The 18,346-nt window shown below is 43.3% G+C and overlaps 1 protein-coding gene across 1 annotated transcript; it reads left to right on the top strand.

Moving 5' to 3' along the window:
- Nucleotides 1–10,244: 10,244 nt before the first annotated feature.
- On the top strand, nt 10,245–17,342 carry klf6a (Kruppel like factor 6a). The gene is made up of 4 exons (XM_058639845.1): nt 10,245–10,625; nt 12,140–12,722; nt 13,560–13,683; nt 14,449–17,342. Exons 1-4 carry the CDS (start codon nt 10,524–10,526, stop codon nt 14,498–14,500), a joined length of 861 nt encoding a protein of 286 aa, XP_058495828.1. The 5' UTR covers nt 10,245–10,523; the 3' UTR covers nt 14,501–17,342.
- Nucleotides 17,343–18,346: the final 1,004 nt, after the last annotated feature.

The following is an 18,346-nucleotide window of genomic DNA, read 5'->3' as shown; positions in this document are numbered from 1 at the left end:
TGTTCCAGAAGCTCCGTTCTCCTGCTGCATTATTCATTCTGAATGGCAAACTCCCTGAAACTGTCCGTACTCAATCCCCGCTGGACGTTTCCCAGACTTCGTGTTGAAGAACGGCTTAAATGACAGCACTTCTGCTTGTCAGCGGCAGTAATAGCAGCAGGCCAGAGCTTACTGATTACCTGCTTTGTCTACCTTTTTAAAGAGGCAAGAGACGTGGCATATTTGTTTTTATGTCGTGCCCCCGCTTCCCTGGAGCCCCGCGGTGCTGTGACGGGATAATTCACGGCTCAGCCCCGCGTCCCGGAAACCGCCGCTTGGAACAACAACAACAGCAGCAGCCAGTCATGAGATGTGAATGAGTCATTCTCAGCTGGGCAAAGGTATCTGCTGAAGGGGGAGAGTAGGGAGGGTGAATATCCAGCACTGATGATTATCATCTGATTGATTCAGCAACCAGATGATGTACAAACAGGAACACGTGTTGTTTCATGGCATCCTTACTGACTGTTTATTGAATATGCCTGTGATACACTGAGTCCTCTACAGAGAGAGGGAGAGAGACGCGTCACTAGGTTTTTTCTCTTTGCATTTCGAGCAATTAGCTCTGCTGTTGTTTGCTCAAAAGAGAAGTGAAACCTGCGCTGTGTGAGTCACCTTAGATCCAAATGTTCCCTCTCAGAGAAGGTCCATTATTGAAGCTGAAAAGGGACTTACATGGCTTTAAAGAAAGGGGCTCACAAGGCAACGATTACACTAAAGAAAGCCCACAATGGAACTTACACAAAAGCTGTGGTAAAATAGGTTTCAGGATAGGATTTCCTTTTGATAGGGAGAGAAAACACGAGGTTCGGGGACGGAGGGAGGTGAGAGGCACAGATGAAAGGAAATGCCAATGACACACAGATCAAATAAATGACATAACTGTTCAAAGTTCAGCAGCGTTCGCCGGTAAGTGAGGTCATAGTGGGCAGGATTTGTTACTCTGGCAACAACAGGTTGTTAGCCTGGCCACTATCTGTGTCCTAATGTACAGACAGGAGCTGAGTCAACAAAGCCCGTGTTTGGAGTCAACCTTTAAAAGTCACGACCTTAGCAGAAGGTGCAGCCGAGCCAATGTGTTTCCTACGCAGCACAGCTACCTAAAGTTCACACTCTGCATTCGCTGCCGTTGATCAGCTTTCCTGACAAAATCCCAATTATGATAAAGGAGCAGCTCACAATAAAGATTTTCTAAAGTTCACTCTCTTTACAGTGCCATAAACTTTGCCCTGATGAAGCGTATCCTGCGTGCGGTTTCACACGGAGAGGCAGAATTGTAAAGTGATGACCACAGACTTGGTCAGAGTGCCACTGCGCCAAGTTTCACTTTAAAGGCTGCTGACCGGAACTCACCCACGCCAGAGAGAAAGTCTGAATGTTGACCCCGTGAAAACTGTAGCATGTCTCTCTTCCATGTTTTTTTTTTTTTTTTAAACGCTGGGCATCAGAAGTAGCCGACGAGTCTGGTAACTTTGTCTGAAACTGATCAGTGGCCCAGATCTGCAGCAATAAACGACAGATTCCAGTGTGGATAAGTCACATTGTTCACAGTTGTGTGAGGACAAAGACCCCCCGGGCAGAAGACTACCTCCCAGGTCACTGGCTCAGATAGAGACGTGAACTCAGATAGCACAGTGAGAGGTGACTGACCGAGATCTGGTCTCAGATTGGAAAGAAACAAATAAGAGAAGCTTTTTTATTTGTTTTGTCTGAAGCTGAAGATGAAGCTGACACATTTGATCCGCCGTGTCACACGAGAGACGACTTTGTTTTCATTTACATGTGTGTTACATTTTGTTTGTACAACATGGAAACATGTCTGGCTGGTTTGAGTGCATTGTGGGCGTGTGTGTGTGTGTGTGTGTGTGAGTGCACAGTAAATAGTGACTGTATATTTAAGACAATGAAAACCTGAAGACGCCGTACAGCTTTTGAAATTTGGTCAAATGACATTGAAATTCTAAATAAACACAACTTTTCCTTAGATTCTCTCCGCCTCATAAAAAGACATGTGCTTTGCAGAAGTAAACAAATCCACTGAAATAAAAATAAATCATTCTGCTTTCATGGTATGACACTGTTGTGGCAAGGGTTTGGGCCCAGACTCAGCTTTGATGTTTGGGATCAGAGGTGGTCCACTTCTGCTAACATCCCTCACTTTTATGAAATAAAACATTAACCTTTAGAGGAAAAAAAAGAGCATACAGGGACTGTTATCTACTTATTTGAAATCACATGGCAGATTTTGCAGCAAAGGTTGAAAAGTGTCAAATTGCAGGACGACAACCACGTCCCTGCGACAGGAAGGACACACACAGTTCAGCGTTTAACTCAAGCTGTGAAACTGTGAGTCAGTGCTCGGCGTATTCATGCACAAGGAATGTATCCGCGTGTGCTCCAGAACTGGGTGTTAGGTGATCCTTTATCAGAGTCTGAGAATACCACATTCAGCTCAGTGTGTTCATGGTCATGGTAACCCGATCATAACCCCCTCCCAACCTCCGCCTCCTCTGTCGTCTCCCACACCCGAAAGTGTACAATGAATGCATCCCAGTTCCCTAATCAGTGGGTTGGGACTGTGTTTACATCGCGGCCTCGATAAATACCGCCCCCCGAAACAGCCAGAGAGCACTGGTTCCCACACATAATCAAATACTTTACATTCCTCCACCCTGTATACTGGCAGCGGCCTTTAGTGCAGCGCTGGCATCACTGGAGGGAAATCACACCGTGTGAAACAATGACCATTGAACTGCAGATTTTCCAGCACTTTTAAGATCTGCCACCGAACGTCCTTGAGAGACTGCAGTGTTCAAACAACTGGCACAGTGTGTGCTGGTGGAAACGGATAAAGCAGAGGTGTGCGGTGGGGGCACATGTGGCCCATTCACTGTTTGTTTCTTGCCTCAAATGTTGCAGGAGACGAGAGTTTGTTTCATGTGAACAGAAGAGAGTCCTCAGAGAGAAAGAGAGAGTGTCTCTGTAGATAAGTGAAAGCGATTCTGTTGCTCTTCACTGGAGTGATAACCTCAGGGCGACTGACACGGCCTGCGTGGTCACTCGTAATTCGCTGTTGTCAAAACAACACCCAGCGTCACCACACAGACGAGGCAACGCACTCACAGTACACGACAGTGCACTTTGAGGGCTATTGTTGGACTGACAACGTTAATTTACACTTTTTGTTGCCACGTTTTCACGGAGGAACGAGAAGTGTTTCCTTGGTTCTGTTCATTGTTTCCGTCTTTGAGGACACTACAGCAGTTTTTGGGGTGACCTTTGACCACAAAGGATGACCCTTTTCTTGTCACTGCTGTTGCATGACGTTACTCATGTCAGATTATTATATAAAATAAGCGTAACTCCCAGTATTTGACTGGTAGAGTCTCGCTGAAGGAGATGAGGATGACACAAATCAGCAGGGTTGATTCTCTGCGCTGCATGATGGTCTGCACAACTCATGTTTTTTAATAATTTCATGAATTGATTCATTTTTAAATTCATTTAATTAATACCACGTCCCACTACCAGTGATTGTTCTACTCTGTGGTGTGTGTTTTTTTCTCTCACACCTGACATGCTGGGAACAAAAGGAGAGGAAGAAGAAAACGGCAACAACATCACAATGGAGCTCAGTGTTGATAATGTTACAGTATTTTGAGTCTGTTACGATTTTAAGGCACCAATAAAAGGAAGGAAGATGAATTAAACAAATATTGAGCACTGTTCTGTTCTTTTGTACTGCCGCACGCCCAAAATGGCGCTGGAATTTGCATCGAAAATGAAGCCGACAAATGCCAACTCAGCTTGTTTCCACTCATGCTGATCAGAGCTGAAGCCACTCAAACTCTGTAAAGTCATTTGATCTGGACGTAAATGCCAATTAAAAACATTCCCTCTGATCAAAAAAAACCCCACAGAATTAAGCTGATTTTTTTCAACAAATGGAATGATTAAAAACGTCGCCAAGGCCACCTGAACAAACTATCGCGATGAACCATGATTGGCTTTTTCTTAATTACGTTGGCCCTACGAGAGCAAATTGCCATTTGAGTTAGCCTCGCTATATTTCTATGTCCTCTGTTAATAAACCAAAATATTAATGATGTCGTTCAGTGAGGGCAAGTATGGCTCAAGACAAACCAACCAGACTTAAACAAAGAGAAATCTATTTCGCTGCTGCTTTTGAGTGCCGCTGTGATGGAGGAGGGATCCTCCATCACACTGGAGGTGGACAATATTGATTTCCACCCCAACATATCAGCAAACTGATTTATTTGTCTCTTTTTGAATGCGGGCGCACAAACCAATTCACAAACCTCCATCAAAAAACATGGCGAGAGCGTCCTGACCGATCACAGTGTCTCATACATGTCTGCTCAAACACACACACACACACACACACATGCATACACACCCCCCCTGCTCCCCCCGCCTTCATCCTCAAGGTCAAGGGCTGCCGGGAAGCGGGCGCTCCTCGCTGACTGCGTGATGGACCTGACACCACGACACCCCGTGCACACACATGTTGATCTGTCCCCAGACGTGGCCTGACAGCGGCGCGTGAGGCCGGCGCATCTCAATGAGGGGATGTCACGTGTTTGGGTGGGACAGGAAGTGTAGCGAGTGACAAAGCTGAACACATTTGCAGGCTGGACGAGCATCAGCCTGTGGAGTGTGTAATCCAAAACCAGGCCAATGATTATCTCCCCTCCCCACAAGCGCTGACTCAATTCTGATTTATGATTCGAATGAATATCGATTTTCCACGAGCTCTCCCCCCCCCCCCCCCACTCTCTCTCTTCCCTTCCATTTCTCCTTTTAACAAAAGAGTGAATGATGTATGTGCATTGATTTCCAATCAATTACTTTTATTTTCGTTTTATTTAAGCTTGGACAAATTTTCCGAGGCCCCCGCGGAGGGCAATGCATCTCTATCTATAGTGCTGCACCTCATTACCTCCTGGCCTTCTGATGGTAAGCAGGGAAATAATGAGGGGGCGTTTATTTCTGCGTCCCTCACGTCTGTCACGTCTTTGGGTCATTTCATTAAATAAAACATATGCACATGGTATCTGTAGGTTAAATGTAGGCGTTTTCTTAGCATTTTTAATTTTTAATGCTACTGGGTTTGTAATTAAACAACACCAATGAATTATGGGAGTTTTTCTCACCAAGCTCCCACATGAGCTATACATGTGAACATAACAGATGTTCAGCTCCCTGCTATTAATAATTAATTAGTATTTTGTGGTTCCAACACTGTATTCATACTTTTGTACATGTGTATGGCCCAAACATACAAGACCCCTATACTGCCTGAAATAAACAACTATATTGCTTTTTTTTCTATTTGTAAAATATTATTAAATAGCAATAAATAAATAAGATCTGGTATTATAGTCTACAATTTTCTGAGACAATCGTTACCAAATGGAATCTGTGAAAGGTTTTCAGGTTTAATGATTATATTAATCATAACACTTAAAATGAGACTTCACAGTAAATTCATTTTCATTTTCTTTCCCTAGTCAAATTATTACAAGGGTAATAAATAAGGAGGTTACCAGGGGTATTTTATTTTCTAGGGGTCCTGCGCTGAGAAAAATAACCAAATATCTCAGGTCAAGAAAATAGAATGAATTGAAACTCACCGAGTCGTAGAAGTGACAACTCATCAACACTGCAGCTGCCTTGTGATTTTGTTTTCTCTAAAATTGTGAAAAAAAAGAGAACAAAGCATTTTAGCTCGACAGTGACAAACAATTTATGGATCAGAGAAACAATTGAAAACTCATTTTCTGTCAATTGTCGTGATTAATCAAATAATCAATTCAACTTCCTTTATGTTGAGTAAAACTACTTTGGGGAATAGCTGTAATGGTTTCTCCCCTGTGCACATTATTAAAGCCAATGCAGTATATGCACAAACTCAGGTTATGCAAAAATAAATAAAGAAATAAACTGTTAGTACAAGTCAGTGATTGGGTTGACAGTGATGCATTAAAATGGGTCATCCTGTAATTGCTCTTCCCTGTGTCTACTGGCTGGGCTGGGATTACATAACAATGATAAAGCTGCGGACCTGGCCTTCCAAGATAAAAGCCGCCGTGCAGGACCTCGTGCATTCTCTAAATGCTTCATCTAAGAGGCCCTCTGAAGGAAGTGATTACTGCAGTGCTGCCCAGTAATGCTCCAGTGGGACCGCTGTGTGTGCACGCTGTTATTCATCAAACACGTACAGTGTAAGCCTTGGCAACTTTGCAAAAACGCACCAATAATGAGCAGGCAGATCGCGCCGTGACGATTAGCTGCGCATTAGGTCACATTTCACGCGGTGACAAAAGATGTCTTTGCACTTTTTTTTTCCAAAATGGACATGGACTTGGTGACTTTTCACTCTTCAAAGCAAAGTGTCCAGTGGGTCCTGCGGGGACATAATGAATAGCCCCATTAGTAACATAAAAGCAGAGAAGAATTCCTCTCCGGGGCTACTGAGGCCAGCTCAAGGCTTCACAAGACATCCCATCGCCATATGACTACATCAGATGCTATGGGTGACACATATGGCCTCACAGCTGAGAGCAGCACAAAGGACACTCAGTTGTCTACTCAGGGTGGTAACAGCGAAATACTGCCTCTCTGGAGACAATGAGGCTCCTGTGTAGAAAATGTTGTTTATCCCAATCGGGCCATGTTGTACCAGGTTGCGGCGCGAGTTAACGCTCTGAACTTGTGCAGGAGCTGCAGGAAGAGATGCCGCCGTGGCCCGCGAGCGCTTCTGCAACGAGGAAGTGATAAGAATAAGTCAATGACGTCGTGCCACTGCCAAATATGCAATGGAATGCCACTGGAATGAAGGGCCATTCATTCATGAGGGAAGACGGCCGAGTATCGCCAGACAATAGTGAAACTGTGAACATCACTGAGCCGCAGTGTGACGTTTTCTGCTTTCACTTTGATCAACGCCTCAGACTGAGGAGCAGAATCTGTCGACTTTAGATTCCACTTGTGTTTTGCCCTCTAAGGTTATATCTAAATAAACACAATTCTGAAGCAGCCGCACAAACACCGACATCCACAAACTCTCTTTTTCCTGAGGTCACACAGCTGGAGTCTGCGAAAAAACATTTAATTCTTAACGAGTCTGATAAGTTTTTTACCCTCACCTCGAAATAAACTGTATTCTGGAAGTTATAACACCACCTGACCTCTATTATACATTCATATCTATACAGATTCAATGGGCCTACAGCTTTAACAAGAAGTAGAAAGAAATGTCTGTCTTATTATTCACTATAAATGTGTTACTTACTTATGTGGGGATTTTTTTTATGAGTCATGTCTTAAACATAGTCTTAACCATGTGGCCATAACAACCTGTGTGTATTAATTACTGTTCAGTATAAACGAGTAGTATAATAAATAGAACATTGAGTAAGTTGATTCACTTCCAGTTCTGCTTTCAGTCAAAAGCATTAGTCTGAAATAGCTGCTGTGGTAGCACATTTTGTTAGATCAGTTTGAAACTCTTCTTTAATAAGTATTATTGATTTTTTTTTCTTTTTTATAATAACTTAACAATGCTATAAACCTCTTAAAAGCAAATTAAGATAGTTTTAAACTCATAACAAGCTGCTTGTGTATGCCTCAGCCTGTCAGTTAAGAAGAAAGAACAGAGAGCTGAGGTGAACACTAACGTTTCCTATAAACTCATATGACACAATGACATCTTGCTGTGCATTAGTCACAGTGTCTTGGGACACGCTCTCACTGAGAGGAACTTTCAGAGGCTGATGTCAACACATGCACTTCTTCACTACACTTCCAGCTCTTGGTGAACTCAGCACAGAGAAAGGATCTCCCATCAGGCCCAGTGGCACCCCAGGAGTCATATGTAGTTTATTTATTTTTGTTGTTTTTTTTTTCCTGCCTTTTCATTTCTTTTAAGCTTTATATATATATATTAAAAAAAAGGATTGAGAACAGCTAAATTACTGGCTGAGGTACACAAGTGTGTAGAACTGCACCGTCTCACTGAAACAGAGCAGAGGGTATATGGTGCATTCCATTTGTAGTAGGAGCTCGAAATGTCCAAGGTTACAGAATAGGGAACATCCTCCCGACCTTGGATTATTAAAACAGAGCAATCTGACATACCTTGACTTCAGGTTTCCAAGATGCATGACTGCCACCATTCAAACACGGCTACTCTTAGCATTAAGAGCACGTCTGTTGTATTCGATTCACAGAAATCAGTCGTACACATAGTAATGTTTAATTTTAAGTAATGTTAAATTTTAAATACAAAATGCCATATAGAGCAGGGGTGTCAAACGTATGGCCCAGGGGCCAGAACCGGCCCGCCAGAGGGTCAAATCCGGCCCCCAGGGTGAATTTGTGAAAATTTCACATTATTAATGTCAACTATATTTTTCAGCACCAGATGCCATGTGGTAAAATGTTTTGTGGCTTTGTAGATCCACTGTGATCTGTAAGATGTAATGCACACGTGTACATGGTGCACTTATTGTGTAATATTGTTACTTTTTGTTACTTTTTTTGTTGTTCATCATATGTTTTTAAAAAGATACTTCATTAAATGTAAAACAAAGGGAAAAGTGTGGAGTCCATGTTGTTTATAGGTTATTATAAGTTATTCTAAGTATTGTCTAACAATGGCTAGCCCGACACACTTTTGCATTTCCGACTTCTTAACTTGAACGCGGTGAACTCGGGGGATGATGTCACTCCCAGTTCCGGGTGCTAGTGTAAATGGAGCACACTGAACTGTCATAGCTGCAAAACTTAGAACTTCAGTCCCACTTTCCTTTTCATTTCCCCACCGTGATAATCCACAGACAGATGGGAAACAACAGGGAAGTGAACTGACAGTCAGTGAGTGAAAGATCAGCCACAAACAGCTGTTTCCACGCTCCTCCCTCCCCCAGCTGGTGCTGATGAATTTTGAGAATCATTCATAAATTTAAAAGATATTTAGCACGCTGCTAATTAATGTTAATACTTTAACTAATGCATATTTAATAGGGCTGGACAATGTGGCTCAAAAGGTTACCGCAATAAAACTGTTCATACCAGTCTATTGATTTTTATCATGATGAATGTCTGATGAAACCATGTAAGTGTGGTTTTTAATTCTTTTTATGAACAGAAAAAGAAACATGACATACATTCATCTGTGGTTTCCTCACATTTTGTTTGTGTAGTGACATAATATTTTATCAATATGTAGAGATTGAGCGATATGAGGGTTTTATTTATGGCTTATGTTCAAACTTTAGAAACCAGAGCAGCTGATGACTAATATGATGTCGTTTGTTTTTACTTTTTACTTGTTTTGGCTGATTTTCATTGTTTATTTTTAAATCCATCCCATAAAACACAACAGTTTAATATTAATAAAATAAATGATACACAAAATAGCTTCACTTGTATGCTCCCTCTCTCCAATCTGCCTTTTATCTGAAAACATCTGTCTGATAAAGTATAAACAAAATACTAATTATGATGATGAAAAAAATAAAAAATAAAGTTATGGGTGGAAAAAAATAACTTTTTAAGTCAAGTTTTATATAAAAAAAAGGTTTCAAATCATGTGGTGCAGAGCTTTTCTTTATTACTTTTCATTGTATAGTATTATGTAACACACATGTAACGTGATGCTGTTTATGACACTGAGCTGATGTTTGTCCTCGTTTGTATCACCAAACTGTGATGTTCTTAAAAAAAACAACCTATTTTTATTGTGTCAGTGTTTTGTTTTTGTTTTTGTGTGACTATTTTTTTCATTTTATGATAAAAGAAGAAAGTTACTTCATCCTGGTGTCGGCACACATGTTTTCCAGAGCAGAGAGAGAACACTGTCAGCTCACAAGCGCTGTCTGTGGTCAAACATGAAGACTGTGCACAAACGCAGCTCATCAGTCGTTTATATACGCGGCTATAAATAATCAGCCAATCAGCGGCGAGCCACTGGGAGTCAAACGAGCCAATTAAAAGCGAGAAGGGAGCAAATTAAGTGAGACGCGGGCGCTGATTGGTCGCCTGTGATATCATTTGCAAGCCCTTACGCTGCTCGCCTCTGATTGGCCGCGGTCTCGCAGGCGTAACGCTGCCGCGAGGAGGGCGGAGGATCGCGGGCAGGAGGAGGAGGAGGGAGGGCAGTGAGGTTTGAATAGGGAAGTTTGCGGAGCGCAGTTGTTCCCCATCCAGTCCTGTGACGGTGTTTGCAAATACACAGAGCGAGAGAAGAAGAGGAAGACGAAGAGGAGGGGGGGACTGACGGACGCGGACTGAAGGCTCCTCGTCTTCTGCTACTGCTGCTGCTGCTCGAACACAGTCGCCTGGTTTCCCTCGCATCGCAGGAGGATCGCGCTTGTTCTTCTTCCACTGAGGAGGTTTAAAACTGACATATTCACATACATTATATCAGAATATCTCAAGTGCAGCTCTTAAACGGGAACATGGATGTTCTACCGATGTGCAGCATCTTTCAAGAACTTCAGATAGTTCACGACACGGGCTATTTCTCAGCTTTACCGTCACTGGAGGAGTACTGGCAGCAGGTGAATATCAGCTGTTTCTTCCCTTAAGTCTCTCTACAGGTTTGAGATTGTGCAGCAAAGCGGAACTCATTTTTTTTTCCATTTTTCTTTCTTTTTTTTTTTTGCTTTAATACGTTCACTGGGAAGTTTATTATCGCGATGTCTTTAAAAAAAATAATCCGATCATGTGAGAGTTGTGATACCGATGCACTTACAGTAGAGTCGCGTGTGACCCGCAGCAGCAGCATTATCATCAGCGCGGTTTGTGAAGTTTCTGGCAGGCTGAAGTGGATCAGTGTGTCAGTCTGACAGCTGGAAGTCACAGCTCTGCCTCTGCGCTCAGATGAATGGAGACGGAGAGCGAGACACAGTGAGAGATGAAGCATGCTGCTGTATTTTCAGCATGATCTCCCCTCTTCCTCTTCTTCTTCTCTTAGCTGGTGCTTTCAGGACACCAGAGCCGTTTTCACCTCCAGTACGCGCTGCTGCTCAAATACAGCAGGAAGTAAGAGTTTGAATTTAGTGATTCAAACTCAAAAGAGGCGGTGTTTGCACAGGATCTCCTCCCCAGCTCATGAGGAAATCACATCATGTATTATAGATACATATAATACATGATGTGACGTATATATATATATATATATATATATATATATATGTGTGTGTGTTTTTTTGTTTGTTTCCAAAACATCAACTCTTGGTTATTATTAGTTCCACTTTCTCTCCATCTGTCTTGTTTCTGCTTTCTGTTTGACTTTAAATAAATCCATTGTGCATCATCATGTGATTTCAATGGGCTCCTCTACATGATGCCACCAAATGTCAGCCATGGCCAATTCTTTTTTCGCATGGGTAGCTACAACAAGCACAGCTGGAAACATGCTGCTGCTGCTGCTGCTGCTGCTGTGTCTGCTGCTCATGGAGCCCAGAGGAAAATATTTATTCCACATCTGCCTGTGTCCAAGCAGCCTCTTCCTTTTCAACTTTAACAGCCATCTGTAGTGAACTGGAGCTTCTTTTTTCATTGTTGAGTGGCTGACACTAAGGAAGGATGTGATTGCATGTCGGTGGTACGCAATGAGGAAAGGCAGCTGAATGGCTCATGGTGGAGGAGGAAGTCGAGCGGCTTCCCTTAAAAGGACTCTCAAATTGGTTGAGTGCTGAAATGACAGTGCATGCACTCAGGTTGGCAGTGGAAAGAAGTAAAGGGGGGGTCAAATGACAGCAGGTCAGTCTGAGATGTCACAGTGAGTGAGGCGAGGCTGGATTTTTGTGAAAACGTCAAAAATAGTGAACAAGTCATATTAGAGGAGATGAAATCGGCAATTATTTGACATTTTGACAAAATGATTCTCTTCTGTTAACTGGCTAATCACTTAATTGACTCATCGTTGCCCTTTTTATGTATGTATGATAAAGATATGTTACAGTTGTCCAGGGGAACGTGTGCATGACTCATTCTCCTGCTGAATGAATCTCCTCTCGTCAGGTGTGCAGTTCATCAGTTCTCACTCTCATGTTTTCATTCATTCCAGACATGTTTGGAGTTGGAGCGCTACCTGCAGAGCGAGCCTTACGTCTCCACCACCGACCTCAAGTTCGACAGCCAGGAGGACCTCTGGAGCAAGCTGATCTTGGCCTGCGGGGACAAGGCCAAGGCCGAGTCCGACCCAAAGTTGCCCACAGCCCACGATGAGGACAATCAGGATAGCCAAATCTTGGATACCAACAGTGTGAATTCAGACGCCAGCAGCGAGGCCTCCGACAGTTCTGAGGAGCTCTCGCCCACACACAGCTTTACCTCCAACCCCCTGGGCTCTGTCTTGGTTGGCTCTGGACCTTTTAGCCCCTCCGTCATTAGCACTCCCCCATCCTCGCCGGAAGCCAACTCTGAACCCGGCGCCGTCACGAACGGCTGGGCCGCCACACACGGCGAGTTGCACTTGCCGGTCAAAATCAGGAGCGGCGGCGTGGCTAAGACTGCGGACAAGACGGGACTCACCTGCGGGGACGCGTCCCCGGACGGCAGGAGGCGCGTACACAGGTGTCACTTCAACGGTTGTCGCAAGGTTTACACGAAGAGCTCCCACCTCAAAGCACACCAGCGCACTCATACAGGTGAGTTCAGACGCCATATGTGTGGAATGTCTAAGCTGGAAAAGGAACTCAAGGTCTTTTTTTTTTTAAAGTTCATTCATAAAAGTTGAAGAATTTTCCGCTTTTATTGAGCAGTGAAGTGGTTCTTTCATGGTAAATGTATTGTCCATGCATTGTGTAATGTAATTAAAGGCCCACGTTGCTCGATGCCCTCAGCTGGAGGGTTGTGCGTATTAGCTCTGCATGGCTGGATACCTAAACTGTGACCTAATCTTTCTGGAATGTGACTCACTGAGCCAGTGAGTGAGTGAGTGAGCAAGGGAGGGAGGGAGGGGAGAGAGAGAGGGAGGGGGAGGGGTTGCACATGGCAGATAAAAGGACTTCAAAACAGATTGAGTTTCACCATGGGAATGGGGTGAATGGTTGTTGGGAGGGGGGGCAAGGGGGCCCCTGAGTGGGAGGCCTCTGAATGGTCATTTGAGTGTTTTTCTTATTTTTGTTTAGAGGCGTAAATTTGCACATGTGGTTTGTTTTAGTGAATACACGCATTTGTGTGTGTGTGTGTGTGTGTTTGTAGCCACACTGCATTGCTGTTAGCATTCTTAGCATGTTTCATAAATAGAGCTAGTGGTCGAACAGGTTTAGCAGAATCCGGGTCTTGAATGACCTGTCGGCACCCTTGTCATGTGGCCTGGCCCCGGGGGTGATTGATTTGAATTTATTTAAATGACAACAGTGTCGGGCCTGGCCAATCATGAGCCTGTGCAATAAACATGGTGTGTGTGTTTGTGTGTGTGTGTGTGTGTTTAATGGTGGGTCTCAACTCATCCTCACTCATGTCCCATTTTTCCACCGTAGGTGAGAAACCATACAGGTGTTCATGGGAGGGCTGCGAGTGGCGTTTTGCACGAAGCGACGAGTTGACCAGACACTTCAGGAAGCACACTGGGGCAAAGCCATTTAAATGCAGTCACTGTGACAGGTAAGGCTGACGTGTAGTACGTCAACAAAGACCGCCAACGCACCCGCACACCGATGCCTCTTCATTCCCGAAGCATATAATCATGTTTAGATCAAATGCCAAAGATGTTTTGGAACTGTGTCACCGCTGTCAAACGCACCACCCAGTACTTTTCACAATTACACATATGTCACTTTAGATTCTTGGGTTTTGTGGAGACGGCTAATATTGACACCATATCAGGTTTCACAGAAGTCTGATATTCTTATATTTACACACAATTTTCTGTCCTTATTTAACCTTATATACCTAATATCTCAGGAACAAGTGGAAAAACAGATCAAATTTGTTGCCTGACTTGTCATTATCGGTCTTAACAAATCCATTATCAGTCGGCTTATACGCAAATAAGTGCAGTTTCAATTCAGACTCTGGGAGCTGATTGAGGAAGAGCATTATTTTCGATGACAAGTCAAACGTGGATGTTATGAAGTCGTTTTGACAGGTCACGTAAGGAAAATCACTGGCGTAAATAATTAAATAAGACATGGCTGAGTTCCATTTAGCTTCCACACTGTCCTGACGTGCATAGACCGAACAGACGCATCATTAATCAGGAATCAGCAACACCTTTTCCTGCTCTTCCTTCTAAAACATGTCAAAATGGCCGCTGAGCTTGTTGCTCCAGTTGCACATGATCTGTGTTTAAACTAAATGTCACAAAAAGCTGATTTCGCTCAGTGCATCATGTCTGACTTCCTGCCCTCTTCCACTCTCTGTCCCCAGATGTTTCTCCAGGTCTGACCATCTGGCTCTTCACATGAAGAGGCACATCTAGGAGCAGGGGCGAGCACCAACCGAGCAATGCAGCGAAGGGTGAACGTGTTCTTTTTTTTTTCCTTTTGGTTTTTTTTTCTTTTCTTTTAAAGAAGAAAAAAAAACAAACGCCGTCTCCCGACGTGTCTCTTGGTTGAACTGTCCCAGAGCAGAGTAGCGGGAGTGTGTTCCAGCCAAAGCATGCCGTTTTGCACCATACTGAAACCCAGTGCCTCCGGGACCTCTCTTTGGAGAAAGGCGCTCTGAAGGTTGTCTGTTGCAACAAGAGGACAAAATCATAGATGGGGAAGAATTAGATTCCATTTTAGAAGGACTTAAACTCACACAAAAAAAGACACAAAAAAAAAAAAAAAGACACGCAAATGGAGTGAATGATTTGTATGTATGGTGCATGATGTTTTGGGGACATCTCCCGGACAGCAGATACACTGGTACTTTAAATACCTGTCTGAGGTAAAGCATGTGTGCACTGTGAATGTCTGAGTTTGGACGCCGAGCCGCCGCCGCCGCCACCGCCACCGCTGTGGAGAAGCAGGAGGAGAGGTGGATTGATGGATTGGTGGATCGGTGGATGGAGGAAGCGGGGCTGGTACCAATGTTGCTGTGGACTGAATGGGTTTCTGCGGGAAACTTTTCCACTCCGTGTTTCCCTGGTGGCAGAGTGGAGGACGAGGCAGTGAGGAAGTTCCTGCCTCTCTGTCTGGCACCCAGACTTAAGGGAGAGAGGGGGGGTGTCTCCAGTTCTTTGGATTTGGAGGCCTTGGTTTTTGACCAGAGAGACAGAGAGGGAGTGGACGTGTCACCTTCTGGTCAGTGACCCAGGACCAAAAACTCCCCCCACCGTCCTCCTCCATGGCACTGTATGACAGGAGCTTTTTTTTTTTATTTTATTTTATTTTCGGTGTTTTTGGTGCAGCTACTAAATGTGCAATGTGTTATGTAGCCTGGTTTCTTTTTTTTTTTCTTCTTTTTTTTTTTTACAAGCTACAAAGCTCATTTGTAGTCGAATTGTATAAGCTGTGTGCTTAGAGGTATAACACAACTATACTATAACTTCAGTATCATAGACAGGTGTTGCATGGTTCTAGGGTTTGTTCACTTCCTGTTTCCACTGTAATCAGGACTGCAAATAGTTTCAATAAAAGTGCAGCTAAAAATGCGAAAAACGGTTAAATGTTACAATATTGTACATAAAGCCTTGATGATTTCCTCTCATTTTTAATGACATCATCCTCTTCCTCCTCTCGGGTTCGTCATCTGTCCCGGAGATGTCACCACTTGCTTGCTCATTTCCTCATTCATCCTAAGCCTTGAGGACTAATTTTGATTTTTTGTACTTTCTTTTCTATCTAATAATGCACTGTTGACCTTAATGGTGCCTTATGCAAGTGACTTGACCCCGTGGTGGCGCTTGTTTTTTTTGCTCCCCTCGGGAAGTCACATTTATTGTATGGGTGATTTGACAAGCTTGATTAAGGCTCAATTACACATTAACTCACACCCCTTTTGTGCCGTAATGGAAGCTGCCACCGTCTATTGCGGTGGTTAATTGTGTTGTTAAATTGTAAATGTCCGAAAAAAAGAACACCCCCCCCCCCCCTTTTCCCCCATTCACTTGCTTTTTTTGAATCAGAAAAGCAGTTTCGGTTGATGTATATCACAATAATGTAAAAAAAGAAAAGACAAATGCTGTATGTGTAGAGCACTTAAATTCATTTATTAAAGCTGTTAACTACTGTGTAGTATGTACTCACGTCCATCACACTCAGTTCCAAGGTACAGAACAACCAGACTTGGTTACCTAACAGTTTTCTTTCCTCTCCCAGTTCATCCAGTGCTGCTCCTTAAATCTGTATCCCTCCACGCGAACACGCCATCCTCTCCCGTCCCCGCTCCGTCCCTGCGAGTGGGACCGAAGAAAAAGCTAAAGATTTATTGTAATTAACAGGCTGCAGTCAGACAGGCCTCGCCTTGTTCTGCCTCACAGTAATGAATTGCTAAAGGCTTTGTTGGCATGGAATCTGTCACAGACTGCTGACTGTGTAGGTTGGTTATTGACCTGTCTGGGGAGCGTTGTTTTAGCCAAGCTGCAACAGTATTATGAAAACCACAGGAGCGGGGGGAGGGGAGGGGGGGTAGAGATCAAGCATCAAACGTTGCACGTGGAAATTTGACGAAATAAAAACACACATGATGGTGATTTGTTGTTGTTTTCACTGGACGTGGATGGATACAGGATTTAAGGTGGAGACAAAAATGAGTGTTGGGATCCTACTTTTATTACTGCTTCTGAATACAGTGATGCGTGCCACCTATACCCCCCCCCCCCCGGTCAGCGCCCTCGCTGTAGGAAATCCGATGTTGCGGCAAGTTGCACAGTGGCACGCTTCAACATATGGATTTCAGATCAGCGGGTGAAAGAGACACGATGGGTGCAAACTTGAAACTGCTTGCCGCGATAGATCGGGGAGTGTGCTGGCATTGCCTTCTGTGGGCAAAGAGAAGGAACATCCATTCTGTGAAAACAGCAGCCAATACTGTTCCAAGTGGTAATTGAGCCTTGATTTAGCCCCATGTTAGCTCGCATCTATTACACTTTCCATCATCCTTTTTCATCCCACTGCCCCATCTCTTCTGTCACACACACACACACACATACACACGCACACACACGGCTCTTTGTTCTCAACTGAATCTTTGTATAAAAAGAAAAAAAAAATACAACTTTTGTAAAATTGTTATGTTTTTGCTTTATGAAATTTTTATTTGAAATTGTTTTGCAAAATTGTTATATTTCTGTATGAATGTATTTTTTATTGGAATAATAAGAAATTCTTATCTGACTTTGGCTTGCTTCCTTTGTATCATTTGTGAATTCTCCTCAGTTATGCTTCGTTATTGTGAAAGCCCCCGTTTTTTCCTTTATTGTTGCCTGTGGGAGGTTTGCAGCTTGTTGGGAGGGGGGGTTAGTGAATGGCTGCATTTCATGCAGCACCCTGCCCTCCAGAAAAAATAGACCAAATTAGATTAGGGCCAGGGTGTGAGCACCGAGGGTGCATATCTGACATTTTGAATTTGTCACTTAAAAACAAATTAGAAACGAGATCTTTGTAAAACCTTTACTTCCTCCAGACTTAAAAATAGGGTTGGGTATCAAACTTCAATACTTTTGTGGTATTGATTGAACTTAGGGCTCGGAATTGAACTTTAATACTTTTGTGGTATTGACTGGGTATCGAACTTCCTCTGTATCACCAGATATTAAAAAAGTGTTGTAATTAGATGTCAAATTTCAGTAACGAAGGAGCTCATTCCCCAAATAGGAAGAGGAAAACGCAGTTTGACGTGTGTGTGTGTGCGTGTGTGTGCGCTGGCATTTAATGAATGAACGTGTGTCAACAAGATCTAAAGTGCAACTATGAGAGCAGAAATGTTCAGGTCAGCTTAAACTAAAGTTTAATGCACTGTGTAAAGTAAAAAAAATAAAATACTTGTCGCATTAATTAAATTGGTATTGAAAAAACTATTGTTCAGTAATCAGTATCAAAGTCCAGATAGAGATATAGATACTGTATCACACATTTTTAATCAATGCCTCCCCCAACTCTCGAATGAGGAATGACATTTTCAGGAGAAACCTGACGCAGTCCTGTCGCAAACTTTCAAATTCAAATACACCTTCCTTCTTAAACTCCACTAAAGTTTCCGTAAAACCTCACTGCAGTGGTTTCAATCCTGCAAAGGAGCGACCGCTCACTCCTCAGAGTGAGCCAGCTCTCATCAAAGCGGTATAAATAATTTATCTCCATCTCTTACAGCCCATGGCATTTAATTAGAAAGCCGCTTT

This window comes from Solea solea, chromosome 1, assembly GCF_958295425.1.
Source record: "Solea solea chromosome 1, fSolSol10.1, whole genome shotgun sequence".
Classification (NCBI taxonomy): domain Eukaryota; kingdom Metazoa; phylum Chordata; class Actinopteri; order Pleuronectiformes; family Soleidae; genus Solea; species Solea solea.
Note: the sequence above shows the minus strand (reverse complement) of the source record. Positions and strands in the feature narration are given on the sequence as shown.

Coding starts and splice junctions, on each gene's coding strand:
- klf6a (XM_058639845.1), top strand. CDS start 10,524: ATGGATGTTCTACCGATGTGCAGCATCTTTCAAGAACTTCAGATAGTT. Junction 10,626..12,139: donor TGGAGGAGTACTGGCAGCAG/GTGAATATCAGC, acceptor CATTCATTCCAG/ACATGTTTGGAGTTGGAGCG. Junction 13,684..14,448: donor AAATGCAGTCACTGTGACAG/GTAAGGCTGACG, acceptor CTCTGTCCCCAG/ATGTTTCTCCAGGTCTGACC.